The 26,452-nt window shown below is 38.7% G+C and overlaps 1 protein-coding gene across 5 annotated transcripts in view; it reads right to left on the bottom strand.

Moving 5' to 3' along the window:
- Positions 1-1,671: 1,671 nt before the first annotated feature.
- agfg1a (ArfGAP with FG repeats 1a) overlaps positions 1,672-26,452 on the bottom strand; it is a 52,155-nt gene continuing 27,374 nt past the window's right edge. Inside the window, exons 4-15 of one of the 5 annotated variants that reach the window (XM_061925670.2) lie at positions 23,199-23,314; positions 22,412-22,577; positions 20,780-20,936; positions 18,023-18,142; positions 14,937-15,008; positions 11,639-11,854; positions 8,031-8,181; positions 7,857-7,936; positions 7,552-7,659; positions 2,763-2,915; positions 2,522-2,616; positions 1,672-2,454 (exon numbers count right to left, since the gene is read on the bottom strand). In XM_061925670.2, coding sequence (XP_061781654.1) covers positions 2,395-2,454; positions 2,522-2,616; positions 2,763-2,915; positions 7,552-7,659; positions 7,857-7,936; positions 8,031-8,181; positions 11,639-11,854; positions 14,937-15,008; positions 18,023-18,142; positions 20,780-20,936; positions 22,412-22,577; positions 23,199-23,314 — 1,494 coding nt within the window. In that variant the 3' untranslated portion in view covers positions 1,672-2,394. The remainder of the gene's footprint in view (positions 2,455-2,521; positions 2,617-2,762; positions 2,916-7,551; positions 7,660-7,856; positions 7,937-8,030; positions 8,182-11,638; positions 11,855-14,936; positions 15,009-18,022; positions 18,143-20,779; positions 20,937-22,411; positions 22,578-23,198; positions 23,315-26,452) is intronic. The other 4 variants (XM_061925669.2, XM_061925671.2, XM_061925672.2 and 1 more) reach the window with 4 other exon arrangements.

The following is a 26,452-nucleotide window of genomic DNA, read 5'->3' as shown; positions in this document are numbered from 1 at the left end:
TTTCTCCAGATTCTCTGAACCTTTTGATGATATTACGGACCGTAGATGGTGAAATCCCTAAATTCCTTGCAATAGCTCATTGAGAAATGTTGTTCCTAAACTGTTGGACAAAGGCATTTGTTGACAAAGTGGTGACCCTTGCCCCATCCTTGTTTGTGAATGACGGAGCATTTCATGGAAGCTGCTTTTATACCCAATCATGGCACCCACCTGTTCCCAATTAGCCTGTTCACCTGTGGGATGTTCCAAATAAGTGTTTGATGAGCACCCCTTAACTTTCTCCATCTTTTTTGCCACTTGTGCCAGCTTTTTTGAAACATGTTGCAGGCATCAAATTCCAAATTAGTTAATATTTGCAAAAAATAACGTTTTCCAGTCCGAACGTTAAGTATCTTGTCTTTGCAGTCTATTCAACTGAATATAGGTTGAAAAGGATTTGCAAATCATTGTATTCTCTTTTTATTTACGATTTACACAACGTGCTAATTTCACTGGTTTTGGAGTTTGTAAAACAAAAATTAAATCTGGAACATATCTTTGATTTTCAATTGCGTTTCTTTTGGGGGTTTTTAATTCCTGCTATGTATCATAAACTATATGGTCAATATAATAACAAGTAATGAGTCACTGCAACACTATTAAAAATGTTTTTTTTTATATATATATTTATATAAACAGCACAAATATACAAGATAGTCGTACATCAATATAAATGACTGGTTTGGTCAAATCTTAAAATTCATTTTTATATATATACACACACCATATATTATATACTGTATATATATATACACACACAAATTAACTTAAATTGTCTTCATACCCAATGTTAAGTGGTTCATGAGCCACTTCGACACGGATGTAGAAGACATTGTGAAAAGGGCGGAGCCTGGCAGAAAGTCCATAGCACGTAATTAATGCAGCATTGAATTATTCCTCGCTTCCATGTCTTCCCAAGAGAACATGCATTATATCTCTGGTTGGACTGAAAGTATTCTGCACAAATAATTTGGTTCTTACAAATACAGCAACTGGCAGTACCCCTTGGCTTCTCCAAGCAATGGTGCACTTATAACAAATCTTCCGTTCATTACAAATACTGATATGCACACAGAATGGATTTCCTGAAAGAAAGAATATCCCTAGATTCAGCATGAATAGTGACTATACTGCTTGCAATAACTTTTTCAGCCTGTTTGATGAGCCACTGTAGTGCGAATGAGGCATATTCACAGGTTAAATAGAGAGCAGGGGTTCCAGTCTTCCTTTGTGCACTCACCGTCACATTGTACGTTAGCATACTGTACGTCAGAGGTGTCCAAACTTTTTAAAATTGGGGGCCGCTTAGGGCTAAATTTATTTTGCCAGGGGCCGGCAGCCGACTGCATGTAAAGTAACAATATATACACATACATGTATGTATGTATATATGTGTGTGTGTGTGTATATATATATATATATATATATATATATACACATTTATATATACACACACAGGCATACATACATACATATATATATATATACATACATATACATGTATACACGTGTATATATTCATATATATATATATATATATATATATATATATATATACATCCATACACATACATATACACATACATATATATATACACATATATATATATATATATATATATATATATATATATACACACATATACATATACATACATGCACATATTATATTAATGTAAATAATGAATATGGTCGGATATGAAGAGTATGTGAAAGTTGACTCCTACCTTGTTTACTTCCGTGGGGACCTCCTTTAAGTTTTGTAATGAATCAGAAATATCAAGCAGCTAAAATGCGGCAAACATGGATAAGTGTGGAGAGATTATTTTGCATTATTTTCATCATGCATTGCAGGGGCTTTAAATAGGTGTAAACTTTAATTATGTGTTGTGTTAGGACGTTTTTTATAATATCTACAAAGTTCCATGTGTGTTGACTTTTTCTGTTACTTTATTTACGCCATGAGTGGGAAAGGTTGCTCAGATTGGGTCATATATAAAAATGCTGTGCTGTATACACTTCAACATGCAATTCATACTCATTAACCTGAATTACTCACGATGCCCACAAGATGGCAACACAGTGTTAACAATTATACTGTCAGATATTTCAAATTAAGTTGGAGGCACCCTGCGGGACAGATTCCTTATTAAACTATTGACGTCTCGGGGGCCAAAATGAACACCCGCTTGCTGTGGTTTGGACACCCCTGCTGTACGAAGTGTCGCCTCATACCCGTCAATCTGTGTCAACCCTCCATGCAAACGTGTTTTTAAAGCTACCTGTGAAACAAAACAGTGAAGTAGCTGCAAGCCTCAGCAGTCGACCTTTAAAAGAAGCTAAGTGGATGGAACGCTATAAGAAGGGATTCGTTGAGGAACCTCCTGTTGGATATTGCGCAGTTGGACCTGCGCCCTGCAAGAGATACACGAGTCAGTAACTGTTTTTACGACAGGATGGATTCTTATGACTTTTCACTGACCAAAAAAGGGTTGCTGGACATCATAGGTGCAGCCATCGCCTGGCCAAAAGGAGTCCCCACTGGCTTGCCCTGGCCAAAGACTGAAAATCCTCCACCTTCAAAAACATACAGTTGTTGGATTTGCAAGTGCAGAATTTTGAAAAATAATGTACACGTATAATAAATGTAAGCTGGAATGTGATGCGTTTTTTTTTATTCATGCAGCGATGGCTACTTGTGTATTGTGCGCACGCACACACACCATTGGTTTGCTGGGGATACTGCGGCGGTTGGGAGAAGGGCCCCTGGCCAGGAAAAGGGTGCTGAAAGGTTCCACTAAAACTGGTGGGGAGGTTGTAGGCTGCAGCGTTGCCAAATCCAGCAGGCATGCTCAAGGACGCTGTGCCAAATGCGGCTGCAAACACAGCAGGACAGCAGCAGGTTAAATGGGTCTTCTGAGTTTATTTTATTTTCTACACTTTTAAAGAACCTGGGAACTAAATGTCAGGTATAGACGGTTGGATTTTCGAAGCAGTTAAGGGTAGCTGCAACATTATTATGCGATAATTGGTTACTAGGGGTGTGCCAAACCAATATTGTTGTCCAGAAAAAAAATACAAATAAGTACCGTATTTTTGGAGTATAAGCCGCTCCGGAGAATAAGTCGCACCGGCCGAAAATGCATAATAAAGAAGGAAAAAAACATATATAAGTCGCACTGGAGTATAAGTCGCATTTTTGGGGGATATTTATTTGATAAAACCCAACACCAAGAATAGACATTTGAAAGGCAATTTTAAATAAATAAAGAATAGTGAACAACAGGCTGAATAAGTGTACGTTATATGACGCATAAATAACCAACTGAGAACGTGCCTGGTATGTTAACGTAACATATTATGGTAAGAGTCATTCAAATAACTATAACATATAGAACATGCTATACATTTACCAAACAATCTGTCACTCCTAATCGCTAAATCCCATGAAATCTTATACGTCTAGTCTCTTACGTGAAAGACCTAAATAATATTATTTGATATTTTACGGTAATGTGTTAATAATTTCACACATAAGTCGCTTCTGAGTATAAGTCGCACCCCCGGCCAAACTATGAAAAAAACTGCGACTTATAGTCCGAAAAATACGGTAGCCGATTATATCAGCTTGCATGTAAAATCTCCTATAGAAGCACAAGCAATCTTGCAGCCTGTTTACTTGTGCAAAGCCAGTTAACATCTAAATGTACTGCAATAAGCACACAAAGTTGGTCTTTTCTTGTATTTTAGTCAAGTCATTTACAAAAATGTAAACATGATAGGCTATAAGTTACTAGGAGTTAGCAGATACACAACAGCTAAGCACACAGGCTAGACATTAAGTGTTTTTAACTGAACAATATTGTGGTCTAAAATAGGGGTGCACGTTTTTGAGAAAAAAACATAATTGGAATTTTGGTCTCCAAAATTGTGATTGCTATATTTATTTTTTTATACATAAAAATGCATAAAACTGTAAAAGTAGCAAGTGAAGGAAGACATGTTACTTTTAGACTGTCAATCAACATATTCTTGTCTAAAGGTGCCACACATTACAACAATACGCAATAATATACTTAAACATTTTTTGGGCTTTATGCAGACAGACTCACAGCTTTTGTCTACATCATGCTCTTAAACTGAAGAAATAACTGATAAAAAAGTATACAATGTGATGTAATGTAATAAACAGTGACGTGCAATGGAAAGAAAAAAAATGTAAAAAGAAAAATGTTTTATTAAATTGTTATATGTATCCAGTGATTATACAATAAAGTTATTTTCCATTTAACTTCACCAGTTTTAGATTAGTTTTATTCAAAATCGCTGAATTTTCACATTTGCCGTTGAAATACTGAGAAGAGACGGTGCGGTGAACAGCAGCCAGTTGAGGCACGTCACTCAGTGCCTCAACATGGATTCTGGACTCGGCTAACTGCTGGCCTGCTGTGCAGTGAGACCGTATTGCTATATGAACTATATTATACATTTCCATAGTTTAGTTAGCTGAGGTATATAATGTACAGTGTATTTTGTCAACAACTCTATGTGTGGCGTATTTCTTGTGCTGAGCGATCATAAAACGGCTGCAAAAAACGCACTGGCTGAGGCTCCAGTAATCCCGCCTCCTGCACCCCCGTCGTAGAATTGTTATATCAACTAAAGCCCACACTTAAACTTTCCATGTGCAAGATTGAATCTATTTAAAAAAGTTATTTCATAAGAAGCCAAAAAGTGCAAAAACAATAATGTTCGTGTTGGAGGAGTTGTGAATGACTGCAGGACCACAACATTAGGTACACCTGCAGACTGCAGGTGTATCTAATTCACAACTGCTCCAACACGAACATTATTGTTTTTGCACTTTTTGGCTTCTTATTAAATAACTTTTGTAACCTATTTTCATGGGCTTTTCTCTTTGTGATGTTAAGTTCCTGTTATGCGCTGTTTTACAGTATATGCCTTGAGCTCTTATTTTGAAGGCGCTAAGAGCGGAAGTGATGACACAGAGTGGAGCGGAAGTTTTTGAAAGAAGGTAAATAAAGTGGTCCTTGTGTAAACTGGAGCCTCCGTGTTTGTTATTTTGTAGTTTCATACAGTATAGGCGACATTTATAAACCCTCGGTTACACTTTTTTAAATAGATTCAATCTTGCACGTGGAAAGTTTAAGTGAGGGCTTTAGTTGTGGACTTCATTTATAAGTAAAGGTAAGACCATAATAAAGTTTTTTTTATTAAATGTGCTTTTTTGTGTGCTACAGTTTGTATGTGTAAAGTTAAAGTTAAGTTAAAGTAGCAATGATTGTCACACACACACTAGGTGTAATGAAATTTGTCGTCTGCATTTGACCCATCCCCTTGATCACCCCCTGGGAAATGAGGGGAGCAGTGGGCAGCAGCGGCGCCGCGCCCGGGGATCATTTTTGGTGATTTAACCCCCAATTCCAACCCTTGATGCTGAGTGCCAAGCAGGGAAGAATGCTGGTATGAGCTTTTAAACATAACCCGTTAACTGCTGCCAATCAAATGGTGAATAAGATACTCGTTAGGGTTCATATGTTTGTAAATCTGACTGTGATGAAGTCAGTGCCTCACCAGCCATGAACCTCACCGCACGTCACTGGTAATAAATGATATACATTTGTATTTCTCATTACTGTACAAGTGTTTATTATTGTACTGCAATTGGAAGGTAAGTAATTTTGTCATTCTAAATAAATAAACAAAAAAATAAAATACTCTTTTCTGGAAACAAAAATCTTAATCTTAAAGAGCACTTTTTTTCCTGGTTGAAAAAACTAAGTTATACGTTGTCTTTTTGCTTGTTGCTATCACACGATCACGGCATTCTCACTCAATCGTCCGTGTTGATGGGCTCATATTGCCCATCTGATTTGAAACTGAAATATTTCCACAACGAGGCATCTAGCTTTGTAATCAGATTTTTTTCCTCCTAATTTTTGTTATTTTGCAGAACTTCTCACTGGCGAGTCGCGAGTAGTGAGGCGGTCTGTATGTGCTTCCTGTGTGTGTAAAGTTGGCGCCCCACTCTCCGTACGCCAACACAGATTGTGGATGACTGAAAAGAGGGCTCATTGCATTCAGTTAATTCTACTGTTCAATAAACACGCTCAGGTGCTGAGAGCAATGAAGAGTGAGAAGTCTTGCTCCCTGTTTGTAGCGAGAGACGAACAAACGCGAGAGGCTCAACAATTCTGATTCGCCACCAAGTCTGTCACTCAAATGCCGGTGACAGTGGAAGAAAAAACAAAAACAAAAAAAATCCCCAGTCTCTTGACGTTACGTTATCACACCAATTAAAATCTCGATGTTGCTTAATCGTTCAGCCCTAGTGTAAAACATGACATTTGTCAATATAAACAAGTATCAAATATTTATAGTTGTATATTACAGACACATACAAAGTCTCCAATGCAGAATTGTTCAACTTACTGCTTCATGAGCTTAACCTAAATAAACTATTGTGACCATTTGGTGTAAGCAAAAAAGCAAATTACCACTTCAACTTACAGAAAGCATTACTCCATTTCAGGGGGTTAATAATAAATAGGTTAGTGTTTGTACAGTAATTCTACTTGATCAAACATTTTTTTGAACATTCCCCACTACAAAATAATATAATTGTGTATGATTAGTGCTATTATTGGACCAATACTCAAGGCTCCAATATCGGTAATGTATCGGTAGTGAAAAAGTTTGTATCGGGAATTCGGAAGACCCCTACCGTTTACTTTTTTTAATACATCCGCCCAATGCAGTGTTCCATACAGATCAAATAAAGGTTTCCTTCACTGGAAATGCCAGCTGAAGGTAGAATTATAAAAGCTGATTTTTTTGGACAACAATGTTTTGTTTTGGGGGTTTTTAAGAACGACAGCTAAAAAAATGTTTCATATAAAGTAGACATTGTAATAGTTATTTTAAACAGCGCAAACATCAGGAATGCTGTACATGGGCAGGAGTTTCTGGCCAGTGACAGCCATGACTGGACGAGGGCTACGAAAATGCAAATTGGCACACATGTGAGGGCAACTTTATTCTTAAAAGGCATTTATCAAATTCAGGGCATGATCTTACTGCTGCATAGCTTACCATTAAAGTTCGCCAATTCTGCTGTGCAAAAAAAAAAAAAAACTGAGGAGGCATTAAAAGGATGGATGCAGCACGCAAAGCTCGAACGCGAACACACAACGGGCTTGTGCAAAATTCCAAATTTAATCGAGCAAAAGGGACAAGCGTTAGTAAATGGATGGATGGATGGATGTCCCCCAAATTCCAATTCAATGCCATGCATTGAATTGAGTTTACAAACAGGAAGTAGAATTGCAATTCAAATTTGAATTGAAGGCCATTCCATACATGACTGTTTTATATGTTTCACAGAAAAATAACTGAACCTCATGTGTGCGTTATGTTTTTATCATTTGAAAAATTCAACATTTGGAATCTTGCACAATCCTGACACACACACACGAGCACACTTTGACAGACCTGCTGCGGCCACACTTGCGACTCTGCTGTTGATCTGGAATGGGTTGGCTGGTGCTGGTGCTGGTGCTGTGGCGACACCAGCAGCTACAAAGGGATTACTTGACTGGGCTGTTAGGACAGATAAAGTCACAACGACCTCAAAGGACAGAGTAAGGAGTGTGTCCTATCACACAATCATACGGACTAACTATCTCCTTTATCTTAATATATCTGAATCTTTCTTACAGGATCACAAAGAGACTCCAATTTCAGGATATTTGTGCAGCATAAGTGTCTCAATAAAAAATGCTTGTAAGATCTCTCACCCCCAAATCCTTGAGCCATACCAGGTAGGACCTGTTGTGCTTGGGCTGTGGATACTCCAGGTTCGGAGCTAAAAGCAGCCCTGTAAGTGAGACCAAACACCAAAGAAAACATGTATTAATGTTGTTAAAAATGTCCATAATGACAAGTGTGTTGCAGTAAGTATGGCCCCTCACCCTTGTGTGCTGCTGCTGTTGTTATTGTAAACACTAGAGGGGGCAGGCGGGCCAAAAACTGTATCCAGCTCAGCTAAAGCGGCATAGCGGTCCCCTCCTGGTCCAAGCGCTCGATGGTTCTGAGGCACCCCGGGTGGAATAGTGGTACCTCCTGAGAAAGAAAGACATGAGTCAATTAGGACTCAATTCAACCACTCAAGGGTGTTTGTTTCCATGTTTAAGATCAAAAAGAAAAGTCTGGAAATACTTACGTACATATTTTGAAAAATCTAAATTTTTTCATCACAAACGTCAACTTGCCAAATGAAATAAAGGAGCCGATGCAGATCTTTTTTAAAGCACCTTGTGCTCTAAGGCTTGATGTTCACCAACAGGGTAGTTTTGGGACTATTAGGTCCAAGCCAAGTCCCCCTAAAAGTGTGACTAAACCATGGCTGTGATGCAGAACAGAACTTGCCCAACATGGCAAATCAGCCTGACTTGCATGTTGCAATGTATTTGAATGGGGAACCTTATTTCTCTCTCCACTTTATTATTAGCCTACTTTTATTGTGTGGGATTTCTCCTTATATGATCAATCTTAAACGGGAACTGCACTTTCTTTGGAATTTTGCCAATCATACACAACCCTTATGTAACACAAGACAGCTGGAAACTGTATCATGATATGTTTTTATATTGGTTGATATCGATAATTATTGTTATTTTTTATGACTTATTTAAGCCTGCCCCTAAATACAGAAATACAATTTCCAACTTACCAAGGGTGCTCTTTATCAGTGGAGAAGTTAGGTGTCTGGTAGCCAGGTGGTAAAATAATTGTAGTAAATATGAAGATAGTTGCAGTTTCGAGACACTAGATGGCAGTAGTGTATAGACTATTGAACACTATAATTAATTAATTTGGGAAGATGCTCATTAAACCGACACATTGGAAGTGTCAGGATGTTGCCACGCTGTCTGCATTAAAACCAACAAACCTAAAGACAAGTTTCTGTCATAGAGTAGATACATCAAGATATTAGTTTTTCTCCTCACTCCATGCAGAGAATCCACAGCGAGACTGAAAGACGGCGCAACCAAATTTGGTAGCTACTGTTACCTGATTGGCTGTTAGCGTGTCACTCCCAATACTCAGTGACACTTCCTGTTTGGCTGGGTTCCCAGAGCATGAGTGACTTCACTCATCTATCCATCTATCCATTTTCTACAGCTTGTCCCTTTCAGGGTCGCAGGGAGTGCTGGAGCCTACATCAGCTGCATTCGGGCGGATGGCGTGGTACACCCTGGACAAGTCGCCATCTCATCGCAGGGCCAACACATATTTCTGGTTTCTTCCGACCAAAAAATATACATACAGGTATATATATATATATATATATATATATATATATATATATATAAATAATGTTTTATCAAACACATTTTTATTGATATCGATTAAGTGTCTATCGCAATATATATTATCGTTTTATCGACCCGGCCCCAACAAGAGGACATGTTTTTTTTATGTATTCAAACTCGTAAATAAACATTAGCAAAAGGCAGCTAACAATGGAGTTTTAGGGGGGGTCATGACGTATATTCCGCCTATAAAGGGCTCCAAAAAACATCCAAAAACCTTCAACATTTTATATACATGCTGTAAGTATATATGTAAAGTAGTAACACGCACATTCATAATAACATGGAATATTTATGTTTTTAGGTCACTTTAAGCATACAGTAGAGCATTCATTTCACAGAGGCATCACAAATTCTACAACAATGATTTCTTCGGGACAAATGATGATCCAGAACCTTATCTTTTTGAGCCTGAATATAAGGAGGATGAGCGACATGTTTTAGAAGCTGCATGCTGAACAGATCCAACAAAGTAGCACTATTGCTAATGGCTAAACAAATAAATACAAACTACGAACATAGTAAAACAATCACTTACTGTGCAATGTCTGCTTTCACTGGAATGCCAACTGATGGGATGTTCATATCTTCCCGTTTAGATATAGAATTCATCATTATCCTTCCACATGTCAATAAAAAAAAGAAAAAAGGAGGGAGCCAACAAGCGTCTTTTCATGTCTTTCTTTCCATCTCCGGGTCTAAGTCATACTTGCCAACCCTCCAGATTTTCCCGGGAGACTTCCAAATTTCAGTGCCCCTCCCGAAAATCTCCCGGGGCAACCATTCTCCCAAATTTCTCCCTATTTCCACCCGGACAACAATATTGGGGGCGTGTCTTAAAGACATTGCCTTTAACGTCCTCTCTCACCTGAAACCTTCACCCCTGAACAGCCGCATGCTGTCCAGGCGACCGCTTTTCCTCCATATAAACAGCGTACTGACCCAGTCACATAATAATGTAGCGTTGGACGGGTTTAACAATGATCCTTACTCTTAGATGTCAAGAAATGCTGACACGTTGTATGATCTTTTAACTGGTTTAATGATAACGCAAGGCATACTTGGTCAACAGCCATACATGTCACAAACAACTATAACACTGTTACTAATATGCGCCACACTGTGAACCCACACCAAACAAGAATGACAAACACATTTCAGGGGAACATCCGCACCGTAACACAACATGAACACACCAGAACAAATACCCAGAATCCCTTGCAGCACTAACTCTTCCGGGACGCTACAATAACATCTACGGCTTTTGGAGCTCAGTGCACAACTGCACACACAACAAGAAGGAGACAAAGCAGAAGAACGAAGAAGAGACATGGCGACGACGAGTAAGAAGAAGAAATATGCTTGCAAGTTCCAAAATGATTGGAAAAAAGAATTAAATTTTTTTTTATTATAGCTCGGTTGGTAGAGTGGCCGTGCCAGCAACTTGAGGGTTCCAGGTTCGATCCCCGCTTCTGTCATCCTAATCACTGCCGTTGTGTCCTTGGGCAAGACACTTTACCCACCTGCTCCCAGTGCCACCCACACTGGTTTAAATGTTACTTATATATTGGGTTTCACTATGTAAAAGCGCTTTGAGTCATTAGAGAAAAGCGCTATATAAATATAATTCACTTCACTTCACATTTCATCCAGAAAAGCTCGAAGGGGAAGGGGTATGTTGCCTGCACCTCAAACACCCCCCCACCATATCCCGAATACGGAGGTCTCAAGGTTGGCAAGTATGGTCTAAGTTGAATGTCAAAGTTGACCAACTTCTTGATTTATGGCCACAATCTTCTACTATACAGGTGAGAGGCATGATTTATCATCTAAAATTAACTATTACCAATTCAGAGGCGACGCAGCAGCTCACCGGATCAATATGTTATAGCTGCACAAGCTAGTAAGCTCTGAGATTACGGCGCCGCTAAAAGTAGTTACTTGGCGCTAGTACTTATAACAATATTGCTAATGCTTGGTTAATATTCAGGTCACAAGATGTAAATGGAGTATTGTTGGCGTTTTTTTAAGGTTTTTTATAAGAGGGCTTTATGTGCCCAATAGATGACTCCTATTACCTGCATTGTAACCACCTCGTTCTTGCTGTATAGCATAAAAAGAGATTGTAAATTATTAATATAATTCTAAAAAAAGTGCTGTTCCCCTTTAAGTTACTAGAATTTAGGTGAGCATTAGAGGTTTACCTTGCTCTGTTTTGCCAGAGCTACACGTGTTATCCAGGTCAGCGAAGGCTGCATATCTATCGGCAGGGACGCTAGTACTCTGAACAGCGTCCCCGCTTGCTCCTGTGGAGTTACTCTGGGAGAACGAACTGAAGGATCCAAAGTCGGCACTACAAGATTTGGGGAAGATGTCAAAATGTGCAAAGGTGGCATTTGCTAGTCCCCCTGAAGCACTACCTGCATGAGAGAGAGAAAGATTATAGTGTCATAAAGGGGCCTAGATTGTCGGTGTTGGGTGAAGACACACACACGCCAGAAAAGACTGGTCTAATTGGGAGGGGAGTCAGGCTCTACAGGACAACGTAGACATCTATCTTCTGCGCTCAACCATGTGATGTAAGGAGCAGCACCTTTTATCCAATATGTGTACTGAACTTCAAATCATGTTCGCGTTACCCGCCAAAAAATTAAAGAAAATTAACATTATTAACCCTTCAGCTACACTGCAAAAACTGAAATCCAAGTAAGATAAATATCTCAAATAAGGGTGATATTTGCTTATTTTCTGTCTGATAAGATAATTCTTCTCACTAAGCAGATTTTATTTTAGAGTGTTTTACTTGTTTTAAGTGTTTTGGTCTTAAATGATTTTAGTAAGATATTACAGCTTGTTGCTGAGATTTTATGACCTATTTTGAGTAAAACATGCTTGAAACTATTTGTGTCCAAATGTTCAAAACACACCCAGCAATGGTGCACAGGAAGGCGGGGAAGAAGAGGGGAAAAGGCGGCCAAAATGGTCAAAAGTCCCAAAAATGTTCAAAATACCTACCCAGGTTCGAGTCCCACGAGTCCCGCCGCCGGCTACACAAGTCCCGGGCTGCAAAAAATGTCCTAAACGCACCCAGCAAAGTCCCACGGGAAGTGGGGGAGAAAAGTCAGAAAAGTCGGCAAAAGTCCCAAAAATTTTCAAAATACCTACCCAGGTTCGAGTCCCACATCGAACCCGGGTGTAATTTTTGAACATTTCACCGACTTTTCTCACCTTTCTCCCCGCCTTCCCGTGGGACTTTGCTGGGCGTATTTTGGACGTTTTGGGCATCCCAGCCGGCGGCGGGACTTGTGGGACTCGAACCTGGGTAGGTATTTTGAAAATTTTTGGGACTTTTGCCGACTTTTCCAACTTTGATCCCCCCTCTCCGTGGGACTCGGTTGGGTGTGTTATGGACATTTTGGGCATCCCGGGACTTGCGCGGCCATACATAAGATTTTATGTTAGAGTGTTTTACTTGTTTTAAGGGTTTTGGTCCTAAATTATCTCAGTAAGATATTACAGCTTGTTTTTTTATGTTTTATGACCTATATTGAGTAAAACATGCTTGAAACTAGAATATAAACTGTTGCAAAGCTGTGTCATCAACACTCACAAGTATAATACTAATTTTTTTAAGTAATCATTTCTTATTTCAAGCATAAACAAAAAAAATCATGACTTTGACACAATTGTGTTTCATAGTAAAACAGATGACAGCAAAATGGACTTTGCAGTCTTATTTTCAATGAAACAATAGAAAATACGTACTCATATAGTAGTAAAGTTGTTATTAATGAGAATATACTTACTTTAAGGTATTTTTGGGTTCATTGAGGTTAGTTAATTTTACTTGTTTTGGAAAGTCTTGACAAGCCAAGTTTTCTTGTTCTATTGGCAGATAATTTTGCTTAGTTCAAATAAAATACCCCTAATTTTTGTACTTGTGTTTCTTGTTTTTGAACACTGACTTTTTGCAGTGTATATTTCAAACCTTTTCAGCTTAAATTAGGGATGTCCAAAGCTAATTTTTAGCAGTCCGTGGCACATTTTAAAAATAATGTTACAAAAAAAACATTAAAAAGTGAAATAAAGGAGCAAACAGGTGTAATGTACCCACTCGACATCCATTGCATTCGGTCTCCCCTAGAGGCGGGGTTACCCACATATGCGGTCCTCTCCAAGGTTTCTCATAGTCATTCACACAAAATTTTGAGGGCCAACGAATCGCGGGATGCGGTTCGCAAATGGTCCCCTGGCCGCACTTTGGACACCCATAAATAAATTAATAATATAACACTTTGTAACCTATAAGACAACGCTGACAATAAGTTTTGTCTTCAAACATATGTAATGTCTGTTTTTAGCATTTGTTTTTACAAAATGAAAAAATATCATAAATTCTTAGGACTTTTTGTTATGCAGGCCTTGGTGGAAAGTTTGGACACTCCTGGCTTACATTATTTAATGCTCTGTCTGCTATGGTAATAATGAAAAAGCAGTGACTGTAATAATTAGGGGTGTCCTGATAATGATAGTGGATTTAAGTCCGATATCAGCAAAACAAACAAGTATTGGATGATATCGGCTTGCATCTTAAATCTTTGATATAAGCTCCTATACAAGAAGTCCCGCCGTGCATTTACTTGTGCAAACCTGGACAGCCAGTTGAAATCTAAATGTCCTCCAATAAGCACCCAAGGTTGGTCTTTTCTTGTATTTTAGTCAAATCATTTACAAAAAGTAAACATGGTAGGATATAGGCTCCTAGGAGCTAGCAGCTACACAACAGCTAAGCACACAATATGTAATATATCTTCTTAATTGAACATAGTTGCAGTCTAAAACACCACATTTGTTAACATAAACAAGTATCTAATAATTCTAGTCGCATATTACTTACACATACAAGTAACAAACGTGTCCGCATCTTTCAACTTAACTTTACACTAGACTTAAGCTTATCTTACTGAATTATTGTGACCACTAGGCGTCGCCGAAACACACATTGATATTCCATTTCAAAAGCATAAATCTGTCAAAAGGTTGGTGTTTTCATACCTGCCATTGTTCTTTGAGTACTTTCATTTGTTTAAACGTGTTCTGACATTGCACTCTACAAAATAATTAAAGTATGTACATTTATACCGTGGTTACAGAATAACAGAAGTGTGTGCTATGATTCCTGCCGATATCGTATCGGCCAACACTCAAGGCTCCAATATCAGTATCATATCGGAAGTGAGAAAGTCGTATCGAGACACCCCTAGTATTAATGCAGCTACATAAAAAGGTTACAAGCAGTCAAATTGTCAAACGCTATATAGGGTGACACACACACACACACACACACACACACACACACACACACACACACACACACACACACACACACACACACACACGCACACGCACACCCATACGCACACACAAAGCGTCACGCTAAAACACACAAAGACAGGCGAAGGCGGGTGATGACACAATACACAAAGCCAGAAGGAGACTTACTGTATGTAGCCTGGAAAGGCAGAGCACTTGCAAACTCACACATACTGCGACTGGATGACAGCACAGTGAATGCTAGCAGCCCAAAAAGCAGCGATTGATAAAAAAATTAGAAAAAATAAAAAAAGAAGAAAAGGGAAGGGAAAAAATGAATAATGGAGCAATGTGTGATCAAAGATGAATAAACAGAAATGAATCCAAAGGCACACAATTAAAAAAAAGGTATAAAGTCAAAGTGAGCAGCACGGTGGTGTGTGGTGTGTATGTCTGCCTCACAGCCAGATGGCCTTAGTTTCAAATCTTGGCAAATCTGTGTTTATTCTGAGTGTCCAAAAACACGAATGGTAGCGTCATTGCTCATTGGTATAAACTCGGGATGTTTCGATCAGGGATTAGGCTGCAATTCCGACACCGATCATTCATGAGTGAGATTAGCCAATACAAATAGTCATCACATGTATTAACTATAAATCTTCCTCTTTACTTATGGTGAGTGCTAGAGACACTTTAACAATATCAGCACAATATTTGAATTAGTTTCAAAGTCAACAGTACACAATAACTAGAGACAAGCAAAAACGACCATATATTACTCATCAATCCTTTTTGCCCTCAAAGTCCTCCCGTGTCCAGGGAATTAGCACCTGCATTTGTAAACATACAAACAACAAAAAAATATTTTGAAAAAATAAAGATATTAATATAATCACTCTAGTATCAATTAATATATTTATACCACTTTTGGTGTCGATACCACCAATTTATGGATCAATCTGACCCTCATCTTGTCGTGTAAGCACCTTTTTTTTTTTATGTTGCTTAAAGCTGTGTTACATTTTTAGCCTCGTCCTCCAGTAATAATATATTTGACAATGGTACTTAAGATACTAAAAGATGCAGTTTCTGTTGCTGTAATGATAATGATCATTATTGGAGCGACTCCACACTGTGTATGAAGACAAGTTAACTACGAGCTTGTCAGCCGGGGGACTAAAAATATGTTTAAATGTTTGTGATGCATTATTACCGCCTACTTTTTCAAGAAAATCCGCCGAGACTGATCAGTGGGAAATAAATCAGCACATCTCTGGTTAAAACTGAAAATGATAAATGATAGAAAATGTAAGGCTGGAATTAAGGTTCTTAAAGGACAACTGCACTTTTTTTTTTTAATTTTGCTTGTCATTCACAATCATTATGACAACAAAAATGAGCTTTCATTAAGCAATCAACAACCATATATTTCTTCTGCAAAGCTGCACAGTGACTATGTTTATACTGCAGGCCAAAGTGGCCCAAATCTGTTTTTTTTTTTTAATCTTTTTTTCCAGCTGACTGGAAGTAAAATGTAATTTATTTAATCAGACTCCAGTGTCAACGCGAATGTGGCCAGGACGTCACTTGCATGCACAGTGCGATAATGTGAAAACAATAGAAGCTAACCAGTAGGAAGTCGCTACTACAACAACAAAAAATAAAAGTCGCTACACTTTAAATAAAATTAGCGTTTTTTTTAATGTGAAAATAAATTAAAGTAATATAATGTATGAACTGGACAATATTTACCATATTTATTTACATATTTAATCCACAATAAAAGCCTGCACAGCATAGGAGGTAGGAAATACTGACTCCCACCCCCTCAGCACACTGGGAACCAGCATTACTCCTCTATAGTCAGTTTACTAGTCACTTTATACTTTTTATTGTCTCGTTTTTTTTTTATATTGCCTCTTAGAGTGGTCTTAGGCCATATTGTACATTGCATATTGTGTATATTGTGTGGTTTCTTCTTTTTTTTAAATGCAAAGCACCTCAGGGAAGCAACCTAAATTTCGTTGGACCTGTACCTGTACATGCACAATGACAAATAAAGATCATTCATTCATTCATTCGAATGGATGTTTATAGTGTAATATATTTGGTAAGGTTGTAATATTTCAATGACTGTCAAGTAGAGGAGACACGGACATCAGCGTGGATCTATGTGAGCTTTATTTTTCAGTTCACATGTAAGCAAATGCGCCACAGCGTCAATTGTGGTCCTTCAACTATCACTATTTCTTCGGAATCAAAATATATATTCATATATTACATATAGCCTATGATTTGTGCACTATTGACAAGTGATGCACCGAAAATTTAGTCGTCATAAATAGACTTTGCTCACCGAAACCGGATGTTGTGATGAAATATTCACTTCCGCTGGCGACTGCGTCTTTCCCGGTGCACACGAGTGAAGTAACTTGGCCAAAGCTGACAAAAAAGCCACCGTATGTGAAGTCACATTTGAAAAGATCAGATTCCTATCGGATTTGGACTACCTCCTCCTGTGGTTGCCTGAATCTAATACCAAAAGATCAGATTTGATGCACTTTGGAGTGTTAAGACTGGCAAAAAAATCAGATCTGGGTCAATCGAGAGCAAAAAAAATCAGATTTGGTGAGCCCTGTAAACGAGGCCTATTGAGATACTGACAACTGTATAACTTCCAGCAGAGGTCGCTGTTGTGCCTGCCATGACAAGGTCATGGTTCTCAAACTTTTTTCACCAAGTACCACCCCATAAAACACTTGGCTCTCCAAGTACCACCATAATGAACCACATTAAAATACAGTAGCGTAGTAAGCCTAAATATTCCTAAAAAATCAGGCAGAAGGTTTATTTAACAAGTATATTAAATATTTTTGGCCACTGTAACACTACACACAGTTTGAACAGTAACACTGTTTCAATATTTAATTACCGTATTTTTCGGACTATAAGTCGCCGTTTTTTTTCATAGTTTGGCCGGGCTCCAGTGTGTCTTATATATGTTTTTTTCCTTCTTTATTATGCATTTTCGGCAGGTGCGACTTATACTCCGGTGCGACTTATACTCCGAAAAATACGGTAAGTGATTTTTTTTTGGCATACCACAGTCTGAGAATTACTGCTTTACAACATTGTACAGGGCGTACACACTTTATAGACATAAAATTAAACCATGAGGGGCCACACATGAATTAAGGCATCTTTCCACATAGTTATGCAAGTAAATGAAGTGACTGTGAATTAAGCATGTGTCTGGCAAGGGGGTGTTGCCCTACCTGCGTTCGAGGCTTGGAACGGGGCTTGGGGTGCTGAGGGGAACCCACACATCGACCCAGGGGTGCTCCCAAATGCATCAAAATTAGCAAAGTCTGCATTTGTGTTGCTATTCTGTGCCGCTGGAGATGGTGCCAGGATGATGATGTGATGACAGACAGACCAACAAAAACAAGGAGAGGAAAGTGGCATTTAAGACAATAAAGACTAAAACAAAAACACACACAACAATGGATTATGGGGTAAACATGAAAGATCATCGGGGATGGAATGTCATGTGATGCAGAGCCGCAATGAAAACTGAGAATAAATCTCTTGCATACAAGGAATGATTATATACTTTACGCAAAGCGAAGCATTATAATTGTTGTTGGGAGGTATTCAGTATATAGTGAAGATGTTCATTTCGTTTAATGACAACAGATTCATATAATCTGCAGCCTATGAAGGCTGCTGTGTTGGCCCTGCGATGAGGTGGCGACTTGTCCAGGGTGTACCCCGCCTTCCGCCTGAAGCAGCTGAGATAGGCTCCAGCACTCCTGCGACCCCGAATGGGACAAGCGGTAGGAAATGGATGGATGGATGGTTGTGCTCCCGTGCATAGTGTTTTAGTTCTTGTCTTGCGCTCCTATTTTGGTGGCTTTTCCTGTTTTGTTGGTATTTTCCTGTTGCAGTTACATGTCTTCCTTTGAGCGCTATTCCCCGCACCTGCTTTGTTTTAGCAATCAAGAATATCTAAGTTGTTGCCATCTGTTTTTGTGTGGAGATTGTTGATTGTCATGTACGGATATACTTTGTGGACGCCGTCTCTGCTCCACACGCTGTAAGTCTTTGTTGTCGTCCAGCATTCTGTTTTTGTTTACTTTGTAGATAGTTCAGTTTTAGTTTCGTTCTGCATAGCCATCCCTAAACTTCAATGCTTTTTCTCAGGGGCACTCACCTTTTGTTTATTTTTGGTTTAAGCATTAGATACCGTTTTACCTGCACTCTGCCTCCCGCCGTCGCCTGCATATTGTGATCACGACAAACCATTGTCTCACACGACGTGTTCCCGACATCTACAAAGCAATTGGCTACCGTGTTCCACCTACTGATATGGTATGGTATAACATGGTTACTCTGCCGAGCTCTCGACAGCACCCACACTCAACAACGGCACACTATTTGCAGACTATAATTACTGGTTTGCAAAAAATATTTTTAACCCAAATAGGTGAAACTGCATAATCTCCCACGGCACACCAGACTGTATCTCACAGCACACTAGTGCGCCGCGGCACAGTGGTTGAAAAACACTGTCCTAGTGGGTGCCATTTTGGGGTCCTTATACCCACACCATAATAATACCCGTATGTTAAAGCACAGCAAGTCTGACTACGGAAGCCGTAATGCGCTGTAGCTTACCAAAGTCGTACTAAATGATTTTTGAGCACCGTGTGTAATATTCTATATTTTCAATGAAACATCAAAGTTTGAAGTTTGCTTGCTAAACTGTACTTGCTAGCATAATTTATTGAACAGGCGTCAGTTTGCAGTCCACACTGGCATCTACTGGTTACACTTATTACACCATGTACCAAATAATGTTCCTTTGAGGTCGGTAAGCACAACCAGAATTAATCTGTACATTAGGAGCACCAGGTTATAAACCGCACTGTCAATTTTCGAAAATGACAAGGAGTGTTCCTCATAGTCCTAAATACAGAACACAATAATTAAACAAAAACAAAACATCTGCTACTCGTTTAAATCATTTGGTTTTTGCCCTCACAGTCGTCCTGTATCCAGGAACATACTTTCTGAATTTGTAAACATTAACAAAACAAAAAAATTTACGTCAAAAAACTAATTTTGTGAGAATAAGAATATTGATCTACTATCAAATATTTACTGATACTACCCTTGGTATTGGCACTAATATATTGATCCATTCGCCTTCCCCTTACGTGTACACCTGGCTGCTTCACACCAAGAGAGCACACTTACATTATCCTCTCTCTAAACTCTTAACAAACTTCCTGTTATTAGCTGCTTACTTTCTGCTGTGATGCAGTTCCATCCATAGCGGGTAATGTAGCGATTGGCATGGCATAAGTTGTAGTCCCTCTTTTTGCCTATATTGGTTTTAGTGTAATTTATTCTTCTATTTATGGTGTTTTATTCTGGCTTGTCCCAAATCTTATCTGATTGGGATTTAATTGTTTTAATCCTTTTTATGGGGAACTTTGAGTAAATGTACTATTTTCTGATCTTGCCAATGTTTGTGATGCTTGTTATGTGGTGATTCTTTGTATTGCATGTTTAGGATTTTACTTTTTTCTGTATGTTTTGACGGATGTCCTATGCCCCAAAATGTATGGACATGCAGTTAGCTGCAAGCCCTCTCGTCAGCCAGGGGCAAAAAAAAAAGTGTCCTCCAGAGGGGATCAGAATTGAAAGGCAATAATGGACAACAGATCACATATTTTTTCACAGATACTGATCACATATTTTTTGGCAGTTTTTTTGTTGACATCTGAACAGTGTCTAAAAAAAAAGCATCTATGGTCTGATAACTTTTACCTTGAATGAAAAACGAAGATGAAAAAAAAAGAGAAATCTGTTTATGCAAACTCCTCAGCTACAGTTTTTTTTATAAACACATAATATATGTCAATGCCAATTTTTTAATCAAATATTTCAGGAGGGATGTTGCAGCAGATAATTTGAGACTCCATGCCGGGACTCTATTAAAAGGTATGATTGCATCTATCACTTACTTGTGTGGCTGTTGAAATGTGCAAAGTTTGCAAAACCCGAGCCGGCGCCTGCGTTCATTTTTGGTGGGCCAGCAAAGATGTCTCCGCCTAGGTCACTGAGGAGGTCAAACTTCTTGTCATGCTGCTGGTGCGTTTGTCCACGGCTGGTCACAGGAGACTGGCAGAGACAAGAGACGTATTTGTAGACACACGTGAAACAGACAGTGGTCGGACTGTACAGTAAGTACAAAACATATAACTACAATACCCAATGAGATCCAAAACAAGACTATAAAAATGTCCGCTGTTAAGAAACAGTAATGCTCAGAAAAGTGTCAGAAAGGTTGTAATTAGAGATGTCCGATAATATCGGACTGCCAATATTATCGGCCGATAAATGCTTTAAAATGTAATATCGGAAATTATCGGTATCGGTTTCAAAAAGTAAAATGTATGACTTTTTAAAACGCCGCTGTGTACACGGACGTAGGGAGAAGTACAGAGCGCCAATAAACCTTAAAGGCACTGCCTATGCGTGCCGGCCCAATCACATAATATCTACGGCTTTTCACACACACAAGTGAATGCAAGCATACTTGGTCAACAGCCATACAGGTCACACTGAGGGTGGCCGTATAATCAACTTTAACACTTACAAATATGCGCCACACTGTGAACCCACACCAAACAAGAATGACAAACACATTTCGGGAGAACATCCGCACCGTAACACAACATAAACACAACAGAACAAATACCCAGAACCCCTTGCAGCACTAACTCTTCCGGGACGCTACAATATACACCCCCCGTTGCTCTCAGGGAGAGCATGTCCCAAATTCCAAGCTGCTGTTTTGAATCACGTTAAAAAAAAAAACGCACTTTGTGACTTCAATAATAAATATGGCAGTGCCATGTTGGCATTTTTTTCCATAACTTGAGTTGATTATTTTGGAAAACCTTGTTACATTGTTTAATGCATCCAGCGGGGCATCACAACAAAATTAGGCATAATAATGTGTGCTTCAAGCTGACTCCAAAATAAATAAATAAATAAAAACCTTACTTGAAAATGGCAGAGGATTTTTTAGTAATGAAGACGACGTCCAGGAAACCCACAATAATGCGTGTCACATTTCCTGTCAATCACCTTTCAAGCACGGTGTGTTCACAAACATGGGAGCTCTGAACATTAATAAGGCATGAACATAAACATTAACACCAGCAGGTCGTTACAATAGTTATTTACCAGTTTTGTTTATTTTCAACTACACAGCTCTCGCTCATCTCATGTTCCAAACGGCCAAATATTTACTGGTCCTGTGCCACAACTCGTTCAGGGGTTGCACAGTCCAACTTCTCGAATGTCTTTTCCACTAGATTATGAGTAAAGCGTCCATTAAAAGTAAACTGATGTTTTCGAATTAGTTATTGTGCCAACAAAGATGTTGCAGTTGTCATTGCTCACTCTTTGCAAGAAGGCAATTAACAACCTAGACGACGACAGGTGCGGTTTCTCCCTTTTAAAAGAGAATTGCAATTTACGCGCCACTCCTCGCTGAAGAGCTATTCAAGACGCTATCAGAGGCGATGCAAGCTATGTGACCTGAGAAAATATTTCAGCCTTAATTGTACTGATTGTATGAAACTCACCTGATTAGGTGGGGTGTTCTTGTTGAGGTGCAGGGTAGGGGCCGAGTCCCCCAGGAGGGACTTAAGAGGTCTAACCTCTGGAGTACTGCTGTTACTACTGTTTGAAGATCCAGAGACAGAAGCGTGGACTGATGCCACCACCTTAGCCTGCTCAGGAGGTACATACCTAGAAAGCCAAGCACACAGCAAACCCACTAATAACCAAACAACCAGAACAATATAAACATTTATTTTATCAATATTTATTAGCTATGATGGTGTAATGTATTTATTTACTTTTTATTAACAAGCATCACTTGTTATTCGACTAGAAAAGTGCATTTTATTTTTAATCAAACATTAGGGCAGTCCTTCTCAAATAGTGGGGAGGCGCGTGCTACCTCGAGGAACATGTTTTTTTTGTTGTACCAGAATTTGATGAAGCATATGTAGAATTGGCTTAACTGGAACCACGGTGGGAGACAAGAAAAGACCGGTGTGTTGTTTTCTTTAATGTTAATAAGCTCCAAATGTTGTGCAGAGGTATAGTTGTAACAATTTTAAAGACAAATTATATTATTTTTAGTCACGGTAGAGAGTGTGGGGGGTGGGGCGCAAAATATTTTCTTCTTCCAAGGAGGGGCGTGAAATATTTTCTTCTTCCAAAGGGAGCCGTAACAGAAAATATTTGAGAAGCACTGCATTATGGTAACACAGCAGCTTTGGCCAACCTCTTTATTCTTACTAATTCAAGTACAAGTCAAGTGAGGATAGGCTTTTCCATTTAAGGCATTTTAAAGTCCCTTACCATCTCTTCTTCTCATATTTTTCTTGAAGAAACTCTTTGGCTTTCTGTGGTTCTCTGAAATCCGCCAATGAGGTGGTTTTCCCATCATAAAGGCCAAGCCAGATCTGTCTACATACCTGAAAGACACACAAGAGCAAAACAATTGTACTTTATGAGGGTGTTTTAAGTCCATAGGAACTGTTTATTAGTATGTATGAAAACTGTCTGGTGGGCTTATAAAGATGTTAAATACATATATAATGTTTACATAAATCATAAAATAAATAGCAGCCCGACATTGGACATAACCCCCACAATAATCGAGGTAACACTGTATACAGGATATATACAGTCCCTGACAAAATTCTTGTCGCTTATCCAAGTTGTAGAAATAACAAATAATAACTTGACTTTTAGTTGATCATTTGAAATCAGAAATGTCTTCTATAAAAAGGCAAAAGCCTCGAGAGTATGCTTAACAAGCAAAAATTAAGTTGTCTATCATTTCATTGAGGATAGAAAGGTCAGATTGTACTTGAATGAAAGTCTTGTCGCACACAAAAATTATGTACTGTAGAAATTATATAACATTTTGAAAACCAAAACATGCTACAATAACATCAGATAGGGCCTCATGTATTTCAAGTTGCAACACTGAATATTTTCATTTCAATGGGCGACTCTGTTTGGCAATACAATTTTTGAGGAACAAGCCGCGTCAGAGAACCAATTAAACTTGTATCCCCTGATACCACTGTAGAAAGATATTTTACTGTGCTTAGTAGAGATTGACCAATTATCTGCCCCGATATTTGGTATTTTGACATGTATTGGCCGTTTTTTTAATAATCTTTTTTTTTTAATTGATAATGAATAGCAATCCCTCTATCACCATTACTATCATTTTAGATTATATTTTGATATTGATTATTTTTTTAATCCGAGGTCTTTTGCAGGGTCCTCAAACACACGGCGGAGAAAGAGTAGGGTCACTATGGTGGATGGGTCGAAGGTGCGTAAACACAGAAAACTCTCCCAAAATTATACCCTATTTTTCGGACTATAAGTCGCAGTTTTTTTCATAGTTTGGCCGGGGGTGCAACTTATACTCAGGAGTGACTTATGTGTGAAATTATTAACACATTACCGTAAAATATCAAATAACATTATTTAGCTCATTCACGTAAGAGACTAGACGTATAAGATTTCATGGGATTTAGCGATTAGGAGTGACAGATTGTTTGGTAAACGTATAGCATGTTCTATATGGTATAGTTATTTGAATGAGTCTTACCATAATATGTTACGTTAACATACCAGGCACGTTCTCAGTTGGTTATTTATGCGTCATATAACGTACACTTATTCAGCCTGTTGTTCACAGGTTTCTCATAGTCATTCACATCGACGTCCCACTGGGGTGAGTTTTTCCTTGCCCTTATGTGGGCTTTGTACCGAGGATGTCGTTGTGGCTTGTGCAGCCCTTTGAGACACTTGTGATTTAGGGCTATATAAATAAACATTGATTGATTGATTTTAAATTGCCTTTCAAATGTCTATTCTTGGGTGTTGGGTTTTATCAGAAATGCGACTTATACTCCAGTGCGACTTATATATGTTTTTTTCCTTCTTTATTATGCATTTTCGGCCGGTCCGACTTATACTCCGGAGCGACTTATACTCCGAAAAATACGGTAATAAACATCCCAGTCATCTACATGCCACAGCCACTTGTAACATTACTATGAGCAGAATACCGTAAAACTTCATAAACATAAGCGGCAGCTGTTAGCTTGTAGTACCTCACTACATGTCTGTGAATCACTTGAAACAAAACTGCTGAAAATATCGAAGTGGAAACAGTCAGTTAGAGTAAAATCTTGTTTGTTTGTGTGATTGAGAGAAAGATGAAAAAACTCAAAGTAAATTTAGTCTAGTTTTATTGCAGAAACACACAAAGAGGATAGTGAATTAGTGAATTAGTGAATTATATTTATATAGCGCTTTTTTCTCTAGGGACTCAAAGCGCTTTACATAGTGAAAGCCAATATCTAAGTGACATTTAAACCAGTGTGGGTGGCACTAGGAGCAGGTGGGTAAAGTGTCTTGCCCAAGGACACAACGGCAGTGACTAGGATGGCGATAGAGAATAGTTTGTGCCACACAAGAAGCTGTAGAAATATTTTGAATATGCTCCCTAAGTGTGTGTGTGTGGGCTGCCGAATAATGCTTAATACAAAATGTGTATTGTTACGATCATGCCTTGATAAAGATGTTAAATGGTAAATGGGTTATACTTGTATAGCGCTTTTCTACCTTCAAGGTACTCAAAGCGCTTTGACACTATTTCCACATTCACACACACATTCACACACTGATGGCGGGAGCTGCCATGCAAGGCCCTAACCACGACACATCAGGAGCAAGGGTGAAGTGTTTTGCTCAAGGACACAACGGACGTGACGAGGTTGGTAGAAGGTGGGGATCGAATCAGGAACCCTCAAGGCCACTCTCCCAACTGCGCCACGCCGTCCCCATGTTAATAATGTAACCTACAGTATGATAGTTGTACCTAAATATTGCATTTAATGATCTGTACATTATGTTTTGTACTTTTTTTCCATTTTGTAACCAACTGTAATATTGCTAGATGATCAGCCTGCTAACAGTCTGTCAATATCAACACCTGTGAATTTGGAATCGTTTTATCAATCAGTTATTAAGGGATGCATATTTCAGCCTGTCTGTGTGGCAAGAGGTGCTGCTGTGCCAAGGAACTCTCTGCATTTTGTTTTTTTGTTTGTTTTCTCAAAAAAACATACTTGTGTTGGAGTATATAATAGTATAATTCTTAATTTTGAAGCCAAAATGTCACTTTTACTATAATAAATATCGGAACAAAATATCGGATGTTGGCCTACTTCACTACTAATAATCGATATCGGCCCTGAAAAAACCATATCGGTCGATCTCTAGTACTTAGGTTGCAAAGACATTTTAATTCCACTACGGACTTCCCTGCGGTTGGCTGCGCTGTATTTATTAGCAGTATATCATTACATTATATTTCTCCAACTATAATCAACACTGCACATTTTACTTTGGAAAAATAATGTTTGACTAAATTGAACAGCATTCCAGTAGTAATTTAGCTAGTCCTGTAAAGTCCGATTTATAGGTTTGAAGTGCGTACGCCCTGACCCTTAGGGGCAAAACTAAGCATTTATATTTTGTATGGTGTTGGTGCGCTCACATGGACACTAGTCTGCATTTTT

Source organism: Nerophis lumbriciformis, linkage group LG30, assembly GCF_033978685.3.
Source record: "Nerophis lumbriciformis linkage group LG30, RoL_Nlum_v2.1, whole genome shotgun sequence".
In the NCBI taxonomy this organism is placed as follows: Eukaryota; Metazoa; Chordata; class Actinopteri; order Syngnathiformes; family Syngnathidae; genus Nerophis; species Nerophis lumbriciformis.
Note: the sequence above shows the minus strand (reverse complement) of the source record. Positions and strands in the feature narration are given on the sequence as shown.